The sequence below is a fragment of the Tenrec ecaudatus genome, chromosome 3, assembly GCF_050624435.1.
Source record: "Tenrec ecaudatus isolate mTenEca1 chromosome 3, mTenEca1.hap1, whole genome shotgun sequence".
Classification (NCBI taxonomy): Eukaryota; Metazoa; Chordata; class Mammalia; order Afrosoricida; family Tenrecidae; genus Tenrec; species Tenrec ecaudatus.
In genome coordinates this window covers 197948657-197968154 of record NC_134532.1, presented here as the reverse complement: position 1 = coordinate 197968154, position 19498 = coordinate 197948657, and the positions used below count along the sequence as shown (strand labels likewise).

Sequence of the window (19498 nt, the reverse complement as noted above, 5' to 3'; positions counted from 1 at the left end):
GGATGCATGGGCGTGCTATTTGATACAGACAGTCACTGTGCTCAGACAGCATCTCCAGCAGCCTAGTCCAAATGTGCCATGTCTCTCCGGGCTTCCTTTCCCACTGTGCGTGGGCCTGGGAGAGCTGGCACCTGGGGCTGCGTCACGCTCTGTGGATGGAGCGATGCTGGATAGTGGCCAGACCCCCGGTCTCATCTCTGAGATGTGACCACCCAAAGGGCCCCCGACACTGCTTACATATAAGCAGCGTCACTTCTGACTGAGAGTCAGGGTGTTCAAGTGACAGCTGGCCCGTGGACACGGGGAAATGCCCAGGGACAGTGCCCGCAGCCCCCTGGCCACACACAGCACTGAGGTTCCTAGAGTCTGTGGGACCAGAAACAGGCATCTGTGACTAACAGAAAAGGGTCAAGAGGTCGTGATCTGCACGTCAGAAAGGGAATCAGAGTGATTTCACAGCTGTTCTATGAGCAAGAATTACCTGAATCAAATATTGGAGCAATAAGGAAGGTGCTATTTTAATCTTTTAAAGACTCAAAAACCTAACCACCGCCAATGAACAGCGCAGACCAGTCTATTCTTTGAAAATTCTCCAGGACTCCTCAATCGCAAATCTCAACGTCTTTTCTTGGAACTGCCTGCTTGTTTCCCGTCTCCCAAGCAGTCCTTCGCGGTTCACGAAGCGTCTTGGTGCGTGTCAGAGCACATTCTCCAGTTTCCCGGCCACTTCTCCAACGTCTGCATCTTCAGCTCTGTCATCGCGGCCGGCTTGAGGCCCGGGGCTTGCTGTGTTCTGCTCTTTCCGCACCGCCCTGAAGCACTTGTCAAGCCTCTTGATGAACGAGTCCACCTCCTGCGCCTGCATGCCGATGGCTGCCGCAGCGTTGAGGTAGGCGCACGGGTAGTCGTCTGCATGGGACATGAAGCCTCTGAAAGTGTGGCCACTCACGGTCTGCACAGCCCCCAGAGGCACAACCCTGAAACGGAAAACAGCAACCAGCTCAGACAAGGCCATCCACACAGCTAGGAGATCTGGGTTAGTAAAGCTCGAGTCTGTGATGACGAAGCCACGGCTCACGGCCCACGCAGATCATCCTTCTTGTCGGCCTTGGAACACAATTCTACAGCGAGCTCACTGCAGCCCTGCCTGGCGCCTGCGCTTTGCCTATCCTCCACAACATGCAATGCTACGCATTCACTCTAGGAACCAAACACCAAGACCTCTTCAAGGGAGACGCCTCCTTTCCCGGGCCAGATCTGGAGCCTGGCTTCACACAGTCACACCTCACGGGAGACTGCAATTCCTCATCAGACCACTTTCATCGATCGCTCTGTGTTCCCTCAAGGCACCAACAAGTCATACTAAGTAAAACTCCGCCTCTTTGATCGGTGCTCTCTGCAGCGGAGGGCCCTCAAGCCGAAACTCATGTGAACTTGTGGAACTGCGAACAGCGGGCTGGGGCCAGCAAACGGTGACCCTCTGCACACGCCTCTTTGAAGCTTGATTTCCCTGGCACGCTCTGATACCAGCTGATTTCTAATGGCCCATGGAGACGGACAGCTGGACACAGAAACGGTGGATGGATCGGTGGAGCATGAGACGCACAGTTCCCACCCCCTCCCGAAGTGTCCAGCAATGCTGCGTGTGCAGACCAGAGTTGTCAGGGGAAAGCCGACTTAGTTGGAGATCCTGCTGTTACACAGGTCTTCTTGCTGTGACACCCTAACCGCTGGCAGTCGGAGAAGGGCTATGTAAGAAGCGTGTAAAAAAGAGGATTTGACTTTCGAGAACAAGGGGGTTCTTTTTGAGTTTGCCTCAGGCCTTCTCGAATGGAAGAGAAATGCCTTTTCAAGCCACCTAATTTTAAGAGGAAAGGAACACTTTCTAAAGGCAGAACTTGGGCAGCAACAGCCCCAACTTTGCGTTTAGGACATACTCAACTAATGACGGTCTGACTGGGACGTCCTCTCAATCGCGGCATGCTGCCACCACTGCAGACTCGATGCGGTCACCTGGCCAAGCGGAGAACTCCTGACGCTGCTTCAGTCTGCCAGTCTGTGCAAAGCTGAGGGAACGTCCTGAGGGCATGACTGTCTGGGCCTGAGTCTCAGAGGACACCAAGGTCTCTGGCACAATACTTCATGGAGCCCATGATCTCCACTGTCCACCTGAGTAGTGATGGGGGTCTTAAAAGCTGGTGAGCATCCACCCCAGATGCCACTACTGGTTTCTCCCCATACAGGGAAAAGAAGTGATGAAAACTGAAGCACAGATGGAAACAGTCAGTCCAATGGACTATCCCAACGCCAGTCTCCATCGCCCTGAGCCAGGAGAACGAGATGGTGCCGGGGCTCTGAAAAGGACCGCAGAGGAAGGTCCTGGATAGATTGGAGGAAAACGTGGAACGCAGGCTTCCTGGTCAGAGACACTGGTGGGAGCCCCTCGATTGCCCTTCAAGTCTGGAACTGAACCCAACCCTGCTGCTAGAGTAGGCAGTCCTGTATGACCAGAGGTGCAGCCTGCAGCCAGCCAGGGAAAGTCCAGAGGCTACGAGGAGGGGGAACGGAAACAGGACGTGCATGAAGAAAGCAGATCAGATGGTGGGACACTGAGGGATTATGATGGATGAGAAGAAGAAAATATGAGTTGTTGATTAAAAAAACTGATGATCTGCTCTGTCAACCTTCACTTAATGCACAATAAAAAGCTTAGCAAAGATTGTCAATAAAGCCAGGCTGGGACTCACTCAAGTGCAGGCAGTCCCCCAGGGAGATCGTGGAGGGAAGAGGGTCCCCATTACAGACTCTCTGCATCACTGTCATTACCCTGGCTGAACCCTGAGGACGGTTGGGCATGCACTTGGGGACGACTGTGGAGGGCAGGCCCCTGACTGGAATTAACTTGGGAGGTCAGGTAAAACCATGCCTCTTTTAAACACACATACCTGGCTCCAGACACCTGTCTGGTAAAAAGCATTGAGCCTAGCTGGGTGACAGCTTTGTCCTGGTGTTCATCGAGTGTCTGAAGCGTCATGGCTGAAAAGAGAAGAGACGATGAATGAGCGCTGATTGACCTGCACAAAACCACTGAGGAAGTCAAATCCAGCGAAGACATTGCTATTAGCCATTGTCTGGTGCCAAGCCTGTCGTGGGACATAAGTCGTGGCACAGATGCGTTTATACACTGGATGAGAGCACTGTTGTGGAACTTCACATGCTCCGACTCTACAGGCACCTCTCCCTGTCACCACTGCAGACGGCACGGTGTCGACTTGTCGACTCGCTAGACAGTACGATGATGGCAAGACCAGGATGGCAGCTCATTCAAACTCCATCCACTTTGGAGAACTTGCAAATCTGAGAACTGGGCAACCGCGATGAATGACTTGACCACAAACTTTTTTTTTACACATTATCAAACACAGTATATTTTATACTCAAGTGCACACATACACACCAGACAGTGCTTCAAGAAGTTTGTTTAAAACATGGAATTACAAGACGCAGGAATTTTCCAAGGTCTTTTAGAATCCTCCTCAAAAAACACACCTATGAAGTAAGGTCAAACTCCCCATGTGGAAACCCTCTTGCTGAGGTTGTGTAGGCAAGCGGAGTTCTATTCCTAACATCTTTCTATGCTCTTTATTGACGACTGACTCAAGTACCAGGCTGCACAGTTTAATCGTACTAGGGCTTTGCATGAGGGATCTTAGTTTAAATTTTATAAAGAACTGGAACTAAAAGCATGCCGTGCCATCCTCTCCAGCATCTATGGAGATGGGGCTTCATCTCTCGTTTGCTTGTTAGGTGCGACAGAACTAAACAAGGACCGCTGCTGCACCATTCTCCCACTGTCCTTACACCTGCGCTTACTGTTGCACTCCCTGCGGCAATCCACCGCCCTACTGGTCAGTCTTCCCCTCACCGACCCTCTCTACTTTCCCAGGCAGGCCGTCTTTCTCCACGATCTGGTTCCTTCTGACGCGTAGGCCCCAGGTATGCGAGAAAATCACATTCTCTTCATTTCCAAGGAGCATTCTGGCTGTAGTTCTTCCAAGGCAGCCCTGTCTGTCCGCCTGGCAGTACATGATACTTCCATAATCTTTGGCATCTCCATAATTCAAATGCAGTGTTTTTTCTGTGGTCTTCTTTACTCCTAATTTTCACATGCATATGAAACAACTGCAAATACCACGGTTACCTGTGGTCAGGTGCATGCTAGTCCTCAAAGTGACGCCGTCACTCTTTTCACACTTTAAAGACATCTTGTTGAGCAGATTTTCCCATTGCAATACTTCCTGCGATTTCCTGACTGCTGTTTTCTTGAGCACAGAGTGTGGATCTGAGTAAGATAAAATGGTTGACAACTTCCATGGTCTCCCCATTGGTCCAGCTGCAGGGATTTTTATGTTCTTTACATTAAAGAGTTGTGACTCATACAGTCTTTGGTCTTCATCATGAATTGCTTCAAGTCCTCCTCGCTGTCGGCAAGCAAGGTTGAGTCCTGAAGGCTGTGAATGAGCCTTCCTCCAGTGTTAATGCTAACACAGCGATACCGCGGCTGTCAAATGCCTCCAAGCTCAAACTTTCCACTTCTCCAACAGCAAATCTCTGCTACGTGTTCCCAACGTCGCTTGAGAGTCAAACTGAAAATCTGACTTGAAAAGCCCCGTTCCGGCTGAGAGTGAGTCGTCATGCATCGCATCTCACCTCGCACACAACGGGGCGGCACTGCAGTCTGAACACTGCTCTCCGGTGGTAAGTGCATGAAGACAGCGGTCATTCTGCTTCTCATGCGCATGGAGTATGGTAAGCCTGGCTCCACACAGAGTTAGCGAGGCGAGCAGCAAAGCTAAGAGGAAACTGAGCACCACAACAGAGCTGAAAGAAAGACATCACTGCGAAATTTGAGTCAGGTGACCACTTGCTGGATCTAGGGGCTAAATACAACATTTTTTTGATGAAAAAAAAAAGATTAAAGCGGCTAATGTAGTGAAAGGTGAGAAATCGTTAACGACAAAACAGAGAACCCATAGCGCCGTAGAGGCTGGAAACAAACAAACAACAAAAACCTCCCTGCCATCAAGTCAATGCCGACGCACAGTGACGCTGGTGCGTTTCGAGACTCTCACTGCTGTGGGAGGAGAAAGCCCGTCTTCCTGCTGAGGGGCTGCTGCCAGTTTCAAGCCGTCGGCGGTGAGGATCGCAGCTCAGCAGACAACCCCACCACCACCAGGACCCCTAGAGGCTGCAAAGTTACAGTTAATTTGGATAAGTCGGGAAAACTCTATGGCCATAGCACATCCAAGACAGTGATATGCGAGAAGTCTAAAAGCCTCCATGGAGAATTTGTAAGTGTAATTTTTGGGTCTCAGAATTGATTATTTGGCTTTCCATTATTTCTTATGGGAAAAATATGGTCAGTTCTCAAACTTTTTGGTGTTCAAACACAAATCTGGAATGAATTAAGTTTGATAGCCAAGGTGTCCCTGTACTAGATTCTCCCTAAGCGAGCCGGCCTCGAAGACGAGGTGCTCAGCAGAGAGACTGACAAAGGATGGTCACAGAGTGGCTTGCCCCCGGGGACATTCATTAGCAGACCTGAAAGAACCCTGGAACATGCCCTGAGCATCTCTCTGGCATTCCAACTCGGTGACTTTCCTAATGAGCCCCTTAATCGTGGATTTTGTCTAAGTTCTGCAGTCACTGCAGTGGACTTGTGAACCTAGAAATCCAGTAGAGAGCATTCACTTCAGACGACACAGCCTGACGCATGCCTCTCGTGATTTCACTCTGCAGTGCCCGCTGTTCTGGTCCAACAACTGCCTCTCCCTTGATGTAGGTTCCATATGAACACAATAAACGGCCCCAAATCCCATTCTTCTCAATTTTATCCACAAAACCAAATCCCTTTGGATGTTAATAAAACAAAGTAAACATCTTTCTGGTGTCCTCTGCTTTTGGTCAAGATCCAGTTGCCATCAGCAACAACATTCCTTATTCCACCTCTCCTTCGGAATCTGGCTTGAGTTTCTGGCACCTCCCTGTCACCTGACTGCTGCAAATGGTTTTTAAACTATCTTCAGAGTAATTTTATTTGGTGTGGTATTAGTGATACTGTCCAATAATTTGTGTGTTCTGACAGATCACCTTTCTTTAGAACGGGTACAAATACAGCTTGCTTCCGAAGGTCTTGGCATAGCCTAGTGAGTGCATCCGCTGTCGACACATCAGCTGGTGTGCTTTCAGCCCCGGAGCCTGGTTTCTGGTTTCTGGCTTCGAACGCCCTCAGGGCCGCTTGGGCTCTTTCCTCAGCGCCATCAGTGCTTGATCACACGCTGCCGCCTGGGACGGCTGAGTGTACTCAGTTCTTTAAGTACTGTGAGTCTCTGCATTCCTGCCATCGTCGGTTGATGCTTTCTGCATGGTTTAAGATTTTCCCCACAGAATCGTTCAATATGGCAACTTGAGGCTTCAATTTTTTTCTTCCCAACTTTCAGACTGAGATATGCTGAGTGTGTTCTCCCTTCTGGTTTTCTACCGCAGTATCTCTGTACATGTCATGGAAGTGCTTTACTTTGTTTTCGTAAACTCCCTTTCGGAGCCCTCTGAGCAGCTCTTTTCCGTCATCCTCTCTTCCATTTGTTTTAGCGCACTTTTCAAGAGAAAACTTCCGAATCTATTCTGACGTTTACTTTGGTCTCTTCTTTCTTTGTCTTTTTAATGACCTCCTTTGCTTTCTTCACGTAAGGTGTTCTTAATGCTATCCCACACACAGCCCATCTGCTCTAGCAAAGGGGCCAATCTGAGATGGTCTTTTACATCGGTACCCAAATGGTTTCCCAGGAGAGCCCATTCCCGAAAAAAAATGTTTCTCTTACATGGAAGACATCACACTATCCATATTCACACAACACAGGAGGTAATGATGAAGCTTAAAGGTCACTTCATAGTGGAAATGTCAATATTCACACTTTCCCTGAGTAGCCTTTGTACTACATGAAGAAATACTACTCCTTATACAGACAAATGAAATTAGCTTAAATACAGATTTCTCAAACATGATGACTCTTGGGGAGCAAGCAAGAGCGCGAGAAGCAATGTGGAAAAATCTTTCATTTCTGATCTTTAGGTGCTGTGTTAACTAGTAAAATTTTGGGTTGAAACAGGCTTTAAGGTGTGTGCATTCTTTATAAGACCACTGATTCTGAGTCTTTCAATGCATAGGCCACATCTGAGAAAAATATTGAAATATTTCTAAAGGCTAATTAAGCTTTCTCAACTTACCAAATAACATTGTAATGCTGAATTTAGAAATATCAATGGAACCAGAGAAGAATTTATTCTTTTTAAACAAATTAGTTCCTGCTAGGCATGGCTCAACTATAGGCCGCCCCTGGATTACAAACAAGCATACTCATAAAACTGCCTCAAAAGTCACATCTGTTAGGGTAAAACAGTGAGGTGGGTCAGTACCTAAAATGAGTTAATCAAATGCTTTTCTTAGGCTATGGTGTATGTTTCCATGTATAAAAACATTGAAGAACACTTCCTGATACACTGAAACATCTTCACATAACAATGCAGTAATAACAATAATCACAATGTTTTGAAGTAGTCGCAAAGGATGTCTGTTTATTATTTGCAACGATTGATATCTACCTCCAATCTTTCATGTAGTAGGCTTCTCGGGGTGGCTTGTAACTGTGAGCTGCACACTCATGTTCTGGGGACTGCTGTATTGACTTTGGTTTGTAAAGGACAATTACCTAAGGAGATGGGGTTGTGAGGGGTGTGCAACACTCTCTCATTGAAGGCCTCTGACAGCGTCTTTAGTCTGCTGGACAAGTAGGAAAACATCTCCTGCAACAACAAAACATCACATTGAAACCGCGTCCCACAAATACTTGCTGCAACCTGAACTATTTAGTCAAACTCTGATTGGGAGAAGTCGATGCTGTGAATGGGCACCCCACATGCCCTGGGAGCAAGTCTCTCCTTTGGTCTCAAGCTAGGAAGAAGGAAAGCTAAGCGTTACCACAGGATTCACGGAAAGGGAGCCAAGAAGCAGCTCACTCCCACGACTGTGCACCTGCCACCCTGCGTCCTCTCCGCAGAAGTTCCAGTGACACCCTCCAGTCCAGGAGGCCTCCCCCTGGACAGCAGCACTAACATGCGTGCGATTTCTCTGCCTACTCTCGTGTCCCTACACTCTCTTCTACAGAGGCCACACTGCTGTTTCAGGAACAACACAATTATGTTCAGATCCTCCCCTCACTTAAACCCTACTAACTTTCTCCTCTAGGTATAAAAACAAAGTACCCCAAATGCTCACCTGTAAGAGCCCCCATGGTCTCCCTCGGCCTATCTATCCAACCCAACAACTGCCATCTCCCTACTCGCGATGTGCCTGCCACACCAGCCTGCTAACCAACCATGCCTCTTTCCTGGCACAGTAGACCACCCCATTCAAATCTGTCAATTCCGGTCTATCTCAGGCAGGCTACTAATCTTGATGTGTTCCATCTCAGTTTTTGACAACATCCAAAATCCCTAGATTTCTGTCTCCTCTATCCCATGACCCGATGTTCCATGGATGTGCACAGCTGTTACTTCTCATTTTGGGTCCTGACACGTCGGTAAATGAGGGTCCACATCATTAAAGTCAAGAGGTAATTTGTCTCCAGTCATGTTTGAGTGCCTGCTGACCTGAGGGGCTCATCTCCCGGCACTGCAGCAGACCATGTGCCAATGTTACTCAGAAAGAGCTCTCTGGGGCAGTATTTTCGGAAGTAGATAGCCAGGTCTTCCTTCCTACTTTGTCCATCTGGAAGCTGCACTGAAGCAAACCCATCAGGGGACCCTGCTGCTGTCTGAAACAGCTGCCACCACTACCACAGCACACAAGCTGCCAAAGTTCGACAAAGTGACAGAACAGTGGTCCAAGCGGCTCCACTGCAGGCACCGGGGAAACAAGGGTCCGTCAAGGCATTGATGGGATACAATTGAGGTGTTTCAACAAACAGATGCAACACTGAAAGTGCACACTATCACGCCAAAAAATGCAGTGCAGAGACAGTTACCTGGTCAACTAGTTGTAAAAGACTGAAAGAAAGGTGCCTCGACAGACTATAGGAATTTCCCATCAATATCATTAATATCATCACACGCAAGTAAAACTTTGCTGAATATAATTCAAAATGAGTTACAGCAGTACATAAACAGGGGCCCATCAGAGATTCAGGCCAGATTCAGAAGAACATGTGGGTGTCTTGGCTGAAAACAGAAGCAAAAAATGTTTATCTGTGCTTTACTGACTATGCAAAGGGATTAGACTTTGTAGATTGTATAAAAAAAGGATCACTGAGAGAACGGTAATATCAAGACACATAAATGTACTTACTGGGAACCTATACATACACCGAGTGACAGCTATCGACAAATGCTAATATTTTAGATAACACGACATAAATTATAAGCCCTTTCTTTTGTCATTATGAGAAGTATTTAATGGGGCAAATGTCAGCATCAGCGGCAGACAAGGAAACACAACTTGCCAAGACACATAAACGTTTCCTGGCCCTGCCTTCCTGTCCTTACTTCAGAACCTTAAAGGAAAAACAGTCAAGCAGAACAAGAAATCAGAAGCTGTTGCAGCAACTAGAACAACTCCTAACCGCTTCATACCATGGCAGTATTAATAAAGACCAGAATTTCTATGGTTCACGTTTACATTTTCATCTCCTTATGAAATAACTAGGTCAGTGATTTCAACACTTTGTGCCATTGTTAAGAAGCAGACATATGCTTCCATTTAAATATTAATTACTGATGGTTCTTCATAGATATTATCCCCCAAAGTCAGCCTTCAACTCCCTAATCCTCTTAGTCTCAAATTCATCAACCTCTCATAAACAAAACAAATCTGAGAGTAAGAAAATGCCTCTTTTTGGTGATGCCTTGTGTTTTCCACCTTGAGTCATAACAACAACCAAACCCACATCCATCTGCATTCAACTTCCACTCTATCTTACTGAAGCCAAGCTTTCTCCATGCTCCACACTTAGGGGCAGGGGCAAGCACAGAGTATTACCCGAGCCACTTCGGCTGCCGTGATAATTCACCAGAGCGGTCATTCTCGCAGAATGAGACACACAGTGAGAAGTTTATTTGTACTTGACAAGCTAGTTCTGAAAGAGGAAGGGCTTCCTTAGAAACGACCCTGTTCCTTTTATTGTTAGGTGCCGCCAAGTCAGTTACAACTCAGCGATCCTATGTTCAACTGCATGAAACGCTGACCAGTCCTGCTCCCTCCTCATGACCTTTGGCCGTGTTTAAACCTGTTGTTACAACCACTGTGTCACCTAGTTGAAGGTCGTCCCCTTTTCTGCTGACTCTCGACTTTATCAAGTATGATGTCCTCCTCCAGAAGCTGGCCCCTCATCAGCACATGTCCAAAGTACAGGACACAACCCAACTGGCCTCACTTCTACTAGCATCCTTGGAACACCTCTTCTTCATTCGCCTAGGAGCCACAGCGTATGCACAGTCGGCTCAACACTCGGCACCAACACCTCAGTCACAGGCAGCAGTTCTTTTCCTGTCTTCCTTACTCCCGGCTCAGCTTTCACCTGCATATGCCCTGACTGAAAATCCCACAGCTTGAGTAACTCTCAGGAGACCTTCTGCAGATTTTCCCAATGCCAATACTTTTTTTTTTAATTTCTTAACTCCTGTTTCCATAGGTAAGCATTATGGACCCAAGTAAAATAAAACCCTTAACAACCGGTATCATTTCTCTGTTTATCTTGATGTTGTTTATTGGTCCAATTGTAAGGATTTAGGTGTTCATTATATTGAAACTTAATCCATCCCGAAAGTTGTGGTCTCTGATCTTCATCATAAGTGTTTCAAGTCCCTGTGATGGTCAGCAAGCTCGGATCAGGTGCAGAGAGCACGAGCTGACAGTCCTCTTCAAATTCTTCTTCATGTCCTTTAGCTTGATGGGAGAATACAATCCGGTGCACTTCTCCTGATTTTCAACCATGCAATTTCCAAAAGGGAGTTCCGGAACACTTCATTATGTTCATGCAGAACTTGTACATGGATCAAGAGGCAGCTGTGCAAAAAGAACAAGGGCTACTGCCTGGTTTATGCGTTAGTCTGGGTAGACTAGAGAAACAAATCCAGAGACACGCATATATATTTAAGAGTGCGCTTTATATCAAAGAGTATTTGTATATTAAGAAAACAGATCAAGTCCATAAGTCTGATATTAGTCCAGATGACCAGTCTATAAATTCCTCTTCAGATTGATGTACCACATGCAATGATGCCAAATGCAGGAGGATCAAAGTTTTGTGGATCCAGTGGTGGTGGAAGCATCTCAGCGTTAGCGTGGGACTCCACTTGGCCCCTCCAGCTCCAGGGCTCTGGCTCCATCAGCCCAGCTCCGTGCAGTTTGCCAACAGGAATATCTCGCAGGAAGTGTGTGCGTCCTGCCCCCAAGGAGGAAGATAGGACCTAGAACCCTCAGGAGCAGGCCATGACCACGTAGAGCTATCACTGGCTATGACCTTATGGACAGGCTAGACTCCATCCCTTCACTCAAGTTGACAATAGATTATGTAACTTCCAGAGTTTAAAATCAGGAAAGATGCATGTCAGATGCATGTTGTATCCTCTCACCATACTTATTTAATTTGTATGCCAAATACATTACCAGAAAAGTGGAAAGGCAGTGAAGAAGGCTCTCGGCACGATGGATTGACACAGGGCTACAACAACGGGCTCGGGCACAGGAACACTTCCGAGGACGGCACCGGCCCTTACAGCGCTTTGTTCTGTTGCTCACAGGGCTGCTACGAGTCGCCCCGACTGAAGGGCACCTATCAACAACAACAACAATGCGCCCTGGTTCTGTCCGTCTGTCTCTTGTTTATGTACAGGTTTTGTGGGAGCACAATAAAAGTGTTCTGCAAGTCCCTGTCCAGTGTTGCTCAGTTTGGGAGGATTCTCACAGTCAGATGCCTCTGCCTAGTCAAGAAAGCACAGTAAACATCTTTCAGCCAAGACACATATGACACCAGCAAAGACAGCTCTCATTCCTGGCAGTTCCCTGTCAATGTACTGAATTCTCAGCAAAATTTTACTGGACTGTTTGATAATTTCTTCTGTTGGATCACCTTCCTGTGGGAAGGGAACAAATATGGGTCCCTTCCAACTGTCTGACGAGGTAGCTGTCTTCCAAATTTCTTGGCACAGCTGAGTGAGCACGTCCAGCACTATCCTTGTCCACTGAAACGTCTCATAAGGACAGTCCATTAATTCCCAGACCCTTGTTCCCGGCAAGGCCTGCAGTGCAGGTTCCCGTCTTCCTTCAGTATTATTGGTACTAGGCATATGCTACCTTCTGAATTTGCTGAATGCTCACTAATTCTTTTGGGTTAAGTGACTATGTATATTCTTTGCACCTTTGTTGATGTTCCTGCGTGATTCAATTTTTTCCCATAGATTCAATTGATATTGCAATTTGTGGACATTTTCCCCAGTTCTTTAAGCTTGAGATCTGCTGAGAGTGTTTTTTCTTTTGGTTTTCTAACTCCAGATCGTTGTGCACATCATGACAATGCTTTCCTCTGTCTCCTCGAGCTGCCCTGAGAAAGTCTCCATTCACTTCGTTTATTTCCTCTCTTCCACTTGCTTTAGCTACTCTTCACTCATGAGCAAGTTTCAGCGTCTGTCTTGACATCCATTTTTTCTTTTACCTCTTTTCGATCTTTTGCGTTCCTCGTGTCTGATGTTCTTGATGTCAGCCCACAGCTCAGCTGAGCTTCAGTCGATAGTGTCCACAGCAGCACATCGATTCTTGTAAAGATCACTAAATCTTTCTTCTTGGTCTGTTTTAGTCGGAAATTCTGCTCAAACTTCTCCACCGTGGGGGACCTTGCTGATACATGAAATACCAGAGGTACAGCTTCTAGCTATACAGCAACATACAATCCACAGCAATAAGACAAATTGACAGACAGAATCGCATCTCCTAATCATAAGTAAGTAAATAAACAAACTCACGGCCACGTGGTCTCATAGTGCCCCTACAAGACAACGGAACTTCCCCTGTTGGTTTCCACAGCTGCAAATCCTTACAGTTGCAGAGAGCTTCAGCTCTTGCTGGGAGAGTGGTTGGTGGAGTCAAACTGCTGACCTCGAGGGGCACGGGCCCAGAGGAACCCCCCGGCCACCAGAGCGCTAAATAGCCCTAGCGAGCGCATGTGAACTTTACTGATGCAGACATGGCTATGGAAAGACGGAGATGTGTCAAAGGTTCAAGTTCTTACATTTTAATACATTATTCCTAATCTGTTTCATCAATCACGTGGAAATGCCAGTAGAAGAGAGTTTTAACCGTAGCTGCTATCAGCTCAAAAATCTTTAGACTATAAAGCTAAGGCTAAGTGGCTAACTTACCCATATCACTAGAATAACTGAACCTCAAGGAAAAGCATTTGCGAGGCAAGTTCACATCCATCTGCAAGTAAGAAAGGGCCGTCAAGAATTTCATGGAAAAGTGGAATGGAAAGATAATGGAATCTTTCCAAGAACTTTGTGAAATCCCCATGTACTTAAGAGTACTCATACTCTTGTGTAAGTGGTATAAAAGGTCATCTAATAAGGGAGCTTTAAAAATCTTAAATGTAAGACAATTACTAAAGTCTATAATATTCTATAATTTAAGATCCTCAAGGATCTATTAATATTTTTTTTAAAAAAAGCTAATAAAACTTTATTGTGTTTTTTTTAATATTCTTTTTTTTTAACAATTTATTGGGGCTGATACAATTCTTTTCACAGTTCATACATATACATACATCAATTGTATAAAGCACATCTGTACAGTCTTTGCCCTAATCATTTTTTTCTCTTTTCTTCTTTTACATTTTATTAGGGACTCCAACAACTCTTACCACAATCCATACATATACATACATCAATTGTATAAAGCACATCCATACATTCCCTGCCCCAATCATTCTCAAGGCATTTGCTCTCCACTTAAGCCCCTTGCATCAGGTCCTCTTTTTTTTTTTTCCCCTCCCTCCCCTTTCCCCCCTCCCTCATATGCCCTTGGTAATTTATACCTCGTTATTTTGTCATATCTTGCCCTATTCGGGGTCTCCCTTCCCCTCTTCTCTGCTGTCCCTCTCCCAGGGAAGAGGTCACATGTGGCTCCTTGTAATCAGTTCCCCCTTTCCAACCCACTCGCCCTCCACTCTCCCAGCATCGTCCCTCACGCCCTTGGTCCTGAAGGTATCATCCACCCTGGATTCCCTGTACCTCCAACCCTCATATGTACCAGTGTACAGCCTCTGTCCTATCCAGCCCTGCAAGGTAGAATTCGGATCATGGTAGTTGGGGGGAGGGAGCATCCAGGATCTGGGGGAAAGCTGTGTTCTTCATCGATACTACCTCACACCCTAATTAACCCATCTCCTCTCCTAAGCCCCTCTATGAGGGGATCTCCATTGGCCGACACTTGGGCCTTGGGTCTCCACTCTGCACTTCCCCCTTCATTTAATATAATATATATATACACATACATATATACATATACACATATATACACATACATACACACACTTATATCTTTTTTTTTTTTGCATGATGCCTTATATCTGGTCCCTTGGGCACCTCGTGATCGCACTGGCCGGTGTGCTTCTTCCATGTGGGCTTATTTGTTTCTGAGCGAGATGGCCGCTTGTTCACCTTCAAGCCTTTAAGACCCCAGACACTATCTCTTTTGATAGCCGGGCACCATCAGCTTTCTTCACCACATTTGCTTGTGCACCCATTTGTCTTCAGCGATCCTGGAAAACGCTCCTAAGGGCCAGCAAAGATCCCTGAACTAACTACAAGCTTTTCTCTTATGAACTGTTTTGTTCTGTTCTTTTTCAGTGGTTTGTTTTGTTGTCTGGTTGTATACTGTTGCTTTGTGTTCCTCTGTCTAGTTTTCGTGCATGTTAGTGACTCCACAGGTCTGTCTGAATAGGACAGGCTGGATGAACTATCTGGATGAAAAACAACGGGACCGACAGTTCCGGGGGGACTTGGGGTGGGGGGTAGGGGGGGTAAGGAAGTGGTGTTAACAAACCCAGGGACAAGGGAAAAACATGGGACCCCAAAGGGTAGAGAAGGGGGAGTGGCAGGCCTGATGGGAAATGATCAAGGGTAAGGTTGCTTAGAGAAGAGGTATACTCTAGCCCAGGTGGCGATGAAGCATGGTAGTAGGGCAGGAGGAAGGTCAAGGGAGATGGAGGAACGAGCTAGGAGTCAAAGGGCATTCATGGAGGTCTAGACAAAGACATGTACATGCAAATATATATAGGAGGTTGGGGAAATAGATCTTTGTGTCGATGTTTATAGGTCAAGTATTAAGGTGGCGGAAGGACCTTGGGCCTCTACTCAAACACTCCCTCTATGCATGAATACCTTCTTTTATTAAATTGGAACTCTATGATGCTCACTCTCCCGACACAACGGCTGGAGCCAAAGTGGGTGAACAAGTAAATGTGGTGAAGAAAGCTGATGGTGCCCGGCTATCAAAAGAGATAGTGACTGGGGTCTTAAAGGCTTGAAGATAAACAAGCGGCCATCTAGCTCAGAAGCAACAAAGTCCACATGGAAGAACACACCAGCCTGTGTGATCGAGTGGTCCCAAAGGGATCAGTTACCAGGCATCAAAGAACAAAAAATCATATCATTGACTATTAATATTATTTTTAAAATACCAATTTAATCCAGTTACTCTCTATAGATTTATCTATCTTGGATTTCATATTAAAAATATCATATGAAACATGAACAGGAAGCAAGCAGACAAAAAATGAAATAGCAGAAGCAAAAAAAAAAAAAGAACGACAAACCAGAGTAAAACCTTAATCAAAAAGAGAGTAGAAGAAATAGTAAAAACCAAAACTACTTTAAAATGGATCAAAAGGAAGATCAAACAAGGTGTTACATTTTAACCTGACTGCATCTCCCAGTCAGCATTCTGTGTCCTCTGCTAGCAAGGCTGTCCCGTCCCTGTGCCGTATCAGAGAGGATTCAGCAGAGGGCACGGGAGGCTTGCGGGAAATGAGGAGCTAACAAAGATGAGACTAACATGTCCCAAAATTGACTGTGGTGATGACTGCACACCTTATCTCAATATGACTGAATGATTACATTGTGTAATATATGAATGATATGCCAATTAAACTAGTTTTTTTTAAAATACCAATTAACACATTACATCACTATTTCATACACACATACTTCGCTAAGCAATTTTTTACCTGATATAGTAAAGGTACCTTGGAACCCGCGTAAATTTTTTTTGTTATGGCTAAATCTATAACTGACATTTATTATAAAATACTTCTCTACAGGGAAAAATTTATAAGCCCTCCAAGCAAATGTATATTAAAAAAAATCTTACTTAAAAGGAATGAAATAGTATTGATTTTCTATGTCCTTTGTGCTATATTTAACTCAATTTTAAAGGACTTTTCGCTAGAGATAAACTGAACCGTATACCTGAACGCTAATGTCAGCTGTGTTTCTAGGAAAAAAACCTACAAACCTTCTACCACAGTTCAAGATGTTAACAGAAGAGAAGATGAGTTATATGAAGCCGTATCTGCTGTGTTGCCTTCCAGAAATGGTCGGAATCATGATGTCCAACATCTAGCATGTCCCTCCCTGAAATAGCCCAGAAACATACACAGTTCACTACATTTTAAAGAAAAGGGTCTTCTTAAGCATGTCTTTCTCAACTGTTTCAGGTTCCAAGATGAAAGTGGACCATCCATATTAAGGTACATGTTACAAGGCAGTGAATCAGCCAGAAGGAAAATCAACAAGCAGTCCGGCATTTCAACAACGGCCTGACCAGATGGGGAGACAACAGGCCGTAGGTATGCACATGCACTCAGATGCCCACAGGCAAGGATACATGTCCTAAATACGACCCACTGGCCGTCCTTCTATCAGGCCTACAAGAGCTCTATGAGCGAGCCCCACATCCTGTGTGGACTGGAGCTTTCATTCCAATTCCACTGCTTCACACTACAGTGCTTCCACACTTCAAGTGATGAGCTTGATGCTCTTTGGGGGCTAGGTTTGGTCTCCGAGCTTCAGCTCAAACTCCAGTCACTGGAGCAGCCGTTCTATCGTCACGCCTCTGCTGCTCTTGTCCAGTTCAGAACACGTGCAACAATACATAGTTAACTGCCTGCAACTCAGAATGGTCTCCACTGGCCAGGAAACTGAGGCGAGGATGAATCTCTCAGACCGGCCTTCTGTGCACAGAGAAGCTCAGAGACAGCTTCCCTCTCGTATGTTAACTTCCTTCCCGCGGGGCCTTGTGGGTGAAGGTCCTGGCCAGGGGTCTCCTCTCGGAAGCAGCTGTGTGTGTTCGTTAGGAAAGGGCTAAGGGCAGAGAGGCCCATCCATATGCAGAGGTGCACTTGCTCAGAGCCTTTCAGGCTCCCACGGGGAAGGACAGAAAAGGCAGGGCGTCCAGCTGAGTTCTTGTCTGCCTCTCCTGAGAGAGAAAGCCTTTTCTGAAGAGGTCCGGCCGAGTGAAACAGCCTCCCAAAATATCACTGCGGTGAATAAAGGCCCGAATTTAAAAAATAAACTCAACGTTTCCTTTGAACCCTCCTTTTACAATATACAGTAACACCGATGATATAAAAGGTGCTCTCTGGGACGTCTATAAATAGCTCTGGGCACGGCATAATAGCTCGGCCTCAGCGCCTGCAGAGCTGAACCAATAAACTATCATGATTAAATTTCCACCGTGCAAAAGCAAGTCCGTTTAAACAGAAGAGGCCCTGATTCCTGCAACAAATCCAATAACAAACAATATTTATGCTACATACATGCAATTATGGCTTCTGGAGAGCATCTACATTTTCAACAAAAGAACTTGTCGTCAGAATGCAGTTGTCACAGAACAAGCTTCTCGTAAGCGTGTCACACCCAGTTCTCGCGTGAGCACAAGAATTACTACGCTGGGCGGTTCCTGTTTTAACTAATCGGTGGACACCAAATTCCAAGTAAAGCCATTATGCGCGCGAGCACCTTTGGGATTTTACATCTCGTCCCTAGTCGAGTGGTCAGTTGGCGCATGAGGGTGAGCACGAACTACATGGATGGGGGATGAGGGCACAGGAGGGAATAGTCGGTGTGACGTTCGCCGTTACCTTCAGCCAGACTAACTCAATAGCGCATTTGTTACTTAGATGTGGCCCTTGGGCAAGTACTTAACTTCTCTGCGCCTCACTTTCATCAGTAAACTGGGGACACTAGTGGCATCCAATAGATTTGCTGAAGCTGCGTCAAAGAAGAAATATAAAGAGCCTAGCACACTTCCTGGTCTGAATCAGACAATAAAAATGCTTGGTGCTCACCCACCTGGCTTTCGGATAACTGCCACGACAGGCCAGGACCCTGTAAACATGTGCCAAAGCGTTCTCCCTCTCTGCCTCTCTGTAGGCTCCAGTGGGAGCTGCTCATCCCCGTGAACATCCAGACGCTCGATGGTCCCTGGAGAGTTCCATGTGTCTCGGCCTCCATCTTGGTCTCAACCTAGGAGGTTCTAGTGCAGAGAGCCCGGGTGCAGGGGATGCAAGCTCGCCCTTTCCTAATGGCAGCCGGGCCCTACCTCTACCTGTCAGTGAGTTTGTCCTGCGGTGGTGGCTTGCATGTTGTACGATGCTGGAAGTCGTGGACATCGGCGTTTCGGGTGACCAGCAGGGTTACTCAAGGGGATCAAGCAACAGATTTCAGCAGAGCATCCACACGACGACAAACCAGAAAGGAAGACCTGGCTAACACTGGCCATTGGAAACTTTGTAAGCGGCAGCAAACCTGAGCTCCTCGGGTTGGAAGACACTCAATACACAATGAGGAAGAACTGCGTCCTCCTAGTAGAGTCAACCATACGACACGAGGGAGCAAAGCATGTGGGGCTGTTATTGGCTGAAGGGACATGACTCAAAACGAGAAGGCCTGATTCACTATGGTAGGATGACAAATTCAAGAGGAATGGTGTCACATCATTAAAAAGAACATTTTGAGAGCCACCTTGAAGCACGGTGATAGGACAACTTTACCCAGCAACTACCAAAACCAAACGCACTTTCCAGTTCACAGCAACCCTATAAGGACCTGGTAGCACGGCCCCTGTGAGTATGCGAGACTGTAACTCTTTACAAGAGTAGAAAGTCTCATCTTCCTCTGGAGTCGAGGAGAGGGTGGTGGTTTTGAACTGCTCACCAGGTGGCTAGCAGCCCAACATGTAACCACCGTGCCACCAGGACTCCACCAATCACCAATGATAATGATCAAGACACTGAAGAATTCTACGACCTTCTTCAGTCTGGAATGGTTCTAGCATGCACTCAGGACGCATTAATAATTACTGGTGACTAGAATGCAAACACTGGACACG

The 19498-nt window shown here is 46.3% G+C and overlaps 1 protein-coding gene across 1 annotated transcript in view; it reads right to left on the bottom strand.

Annotated features, from left to right (window-relative positions):
* Nucleotides 1-493: 493 nt before the first annotated feature.
* Nucleotides 494-19498, bottom strand: part of SEPSECS (Sep (O-phosphoserine) tRNA:Sec (selenocysteine) tRNA synthase) — a 41522-nt gene continuing 22517 nt past the window's right edge. The window contains exons 9-11 of the mRNA XM_075544474.1: nt 7770-7863; nt 2946-3036; nt 494-977 (exon numbers count right to left, since the gene is read on the bottom strand). Of these exons, the coding sequence (XP_075400589.1) occupies nt 698-977; nt 2946-3036; nt 7770-7863 (465 nt within the window). The 3' untranslated portion in view covers nt 494-697. The remainder of the gene's footprint in view (nt 978-2945; nt 3037-7769; nt 7864-19498) is intronic.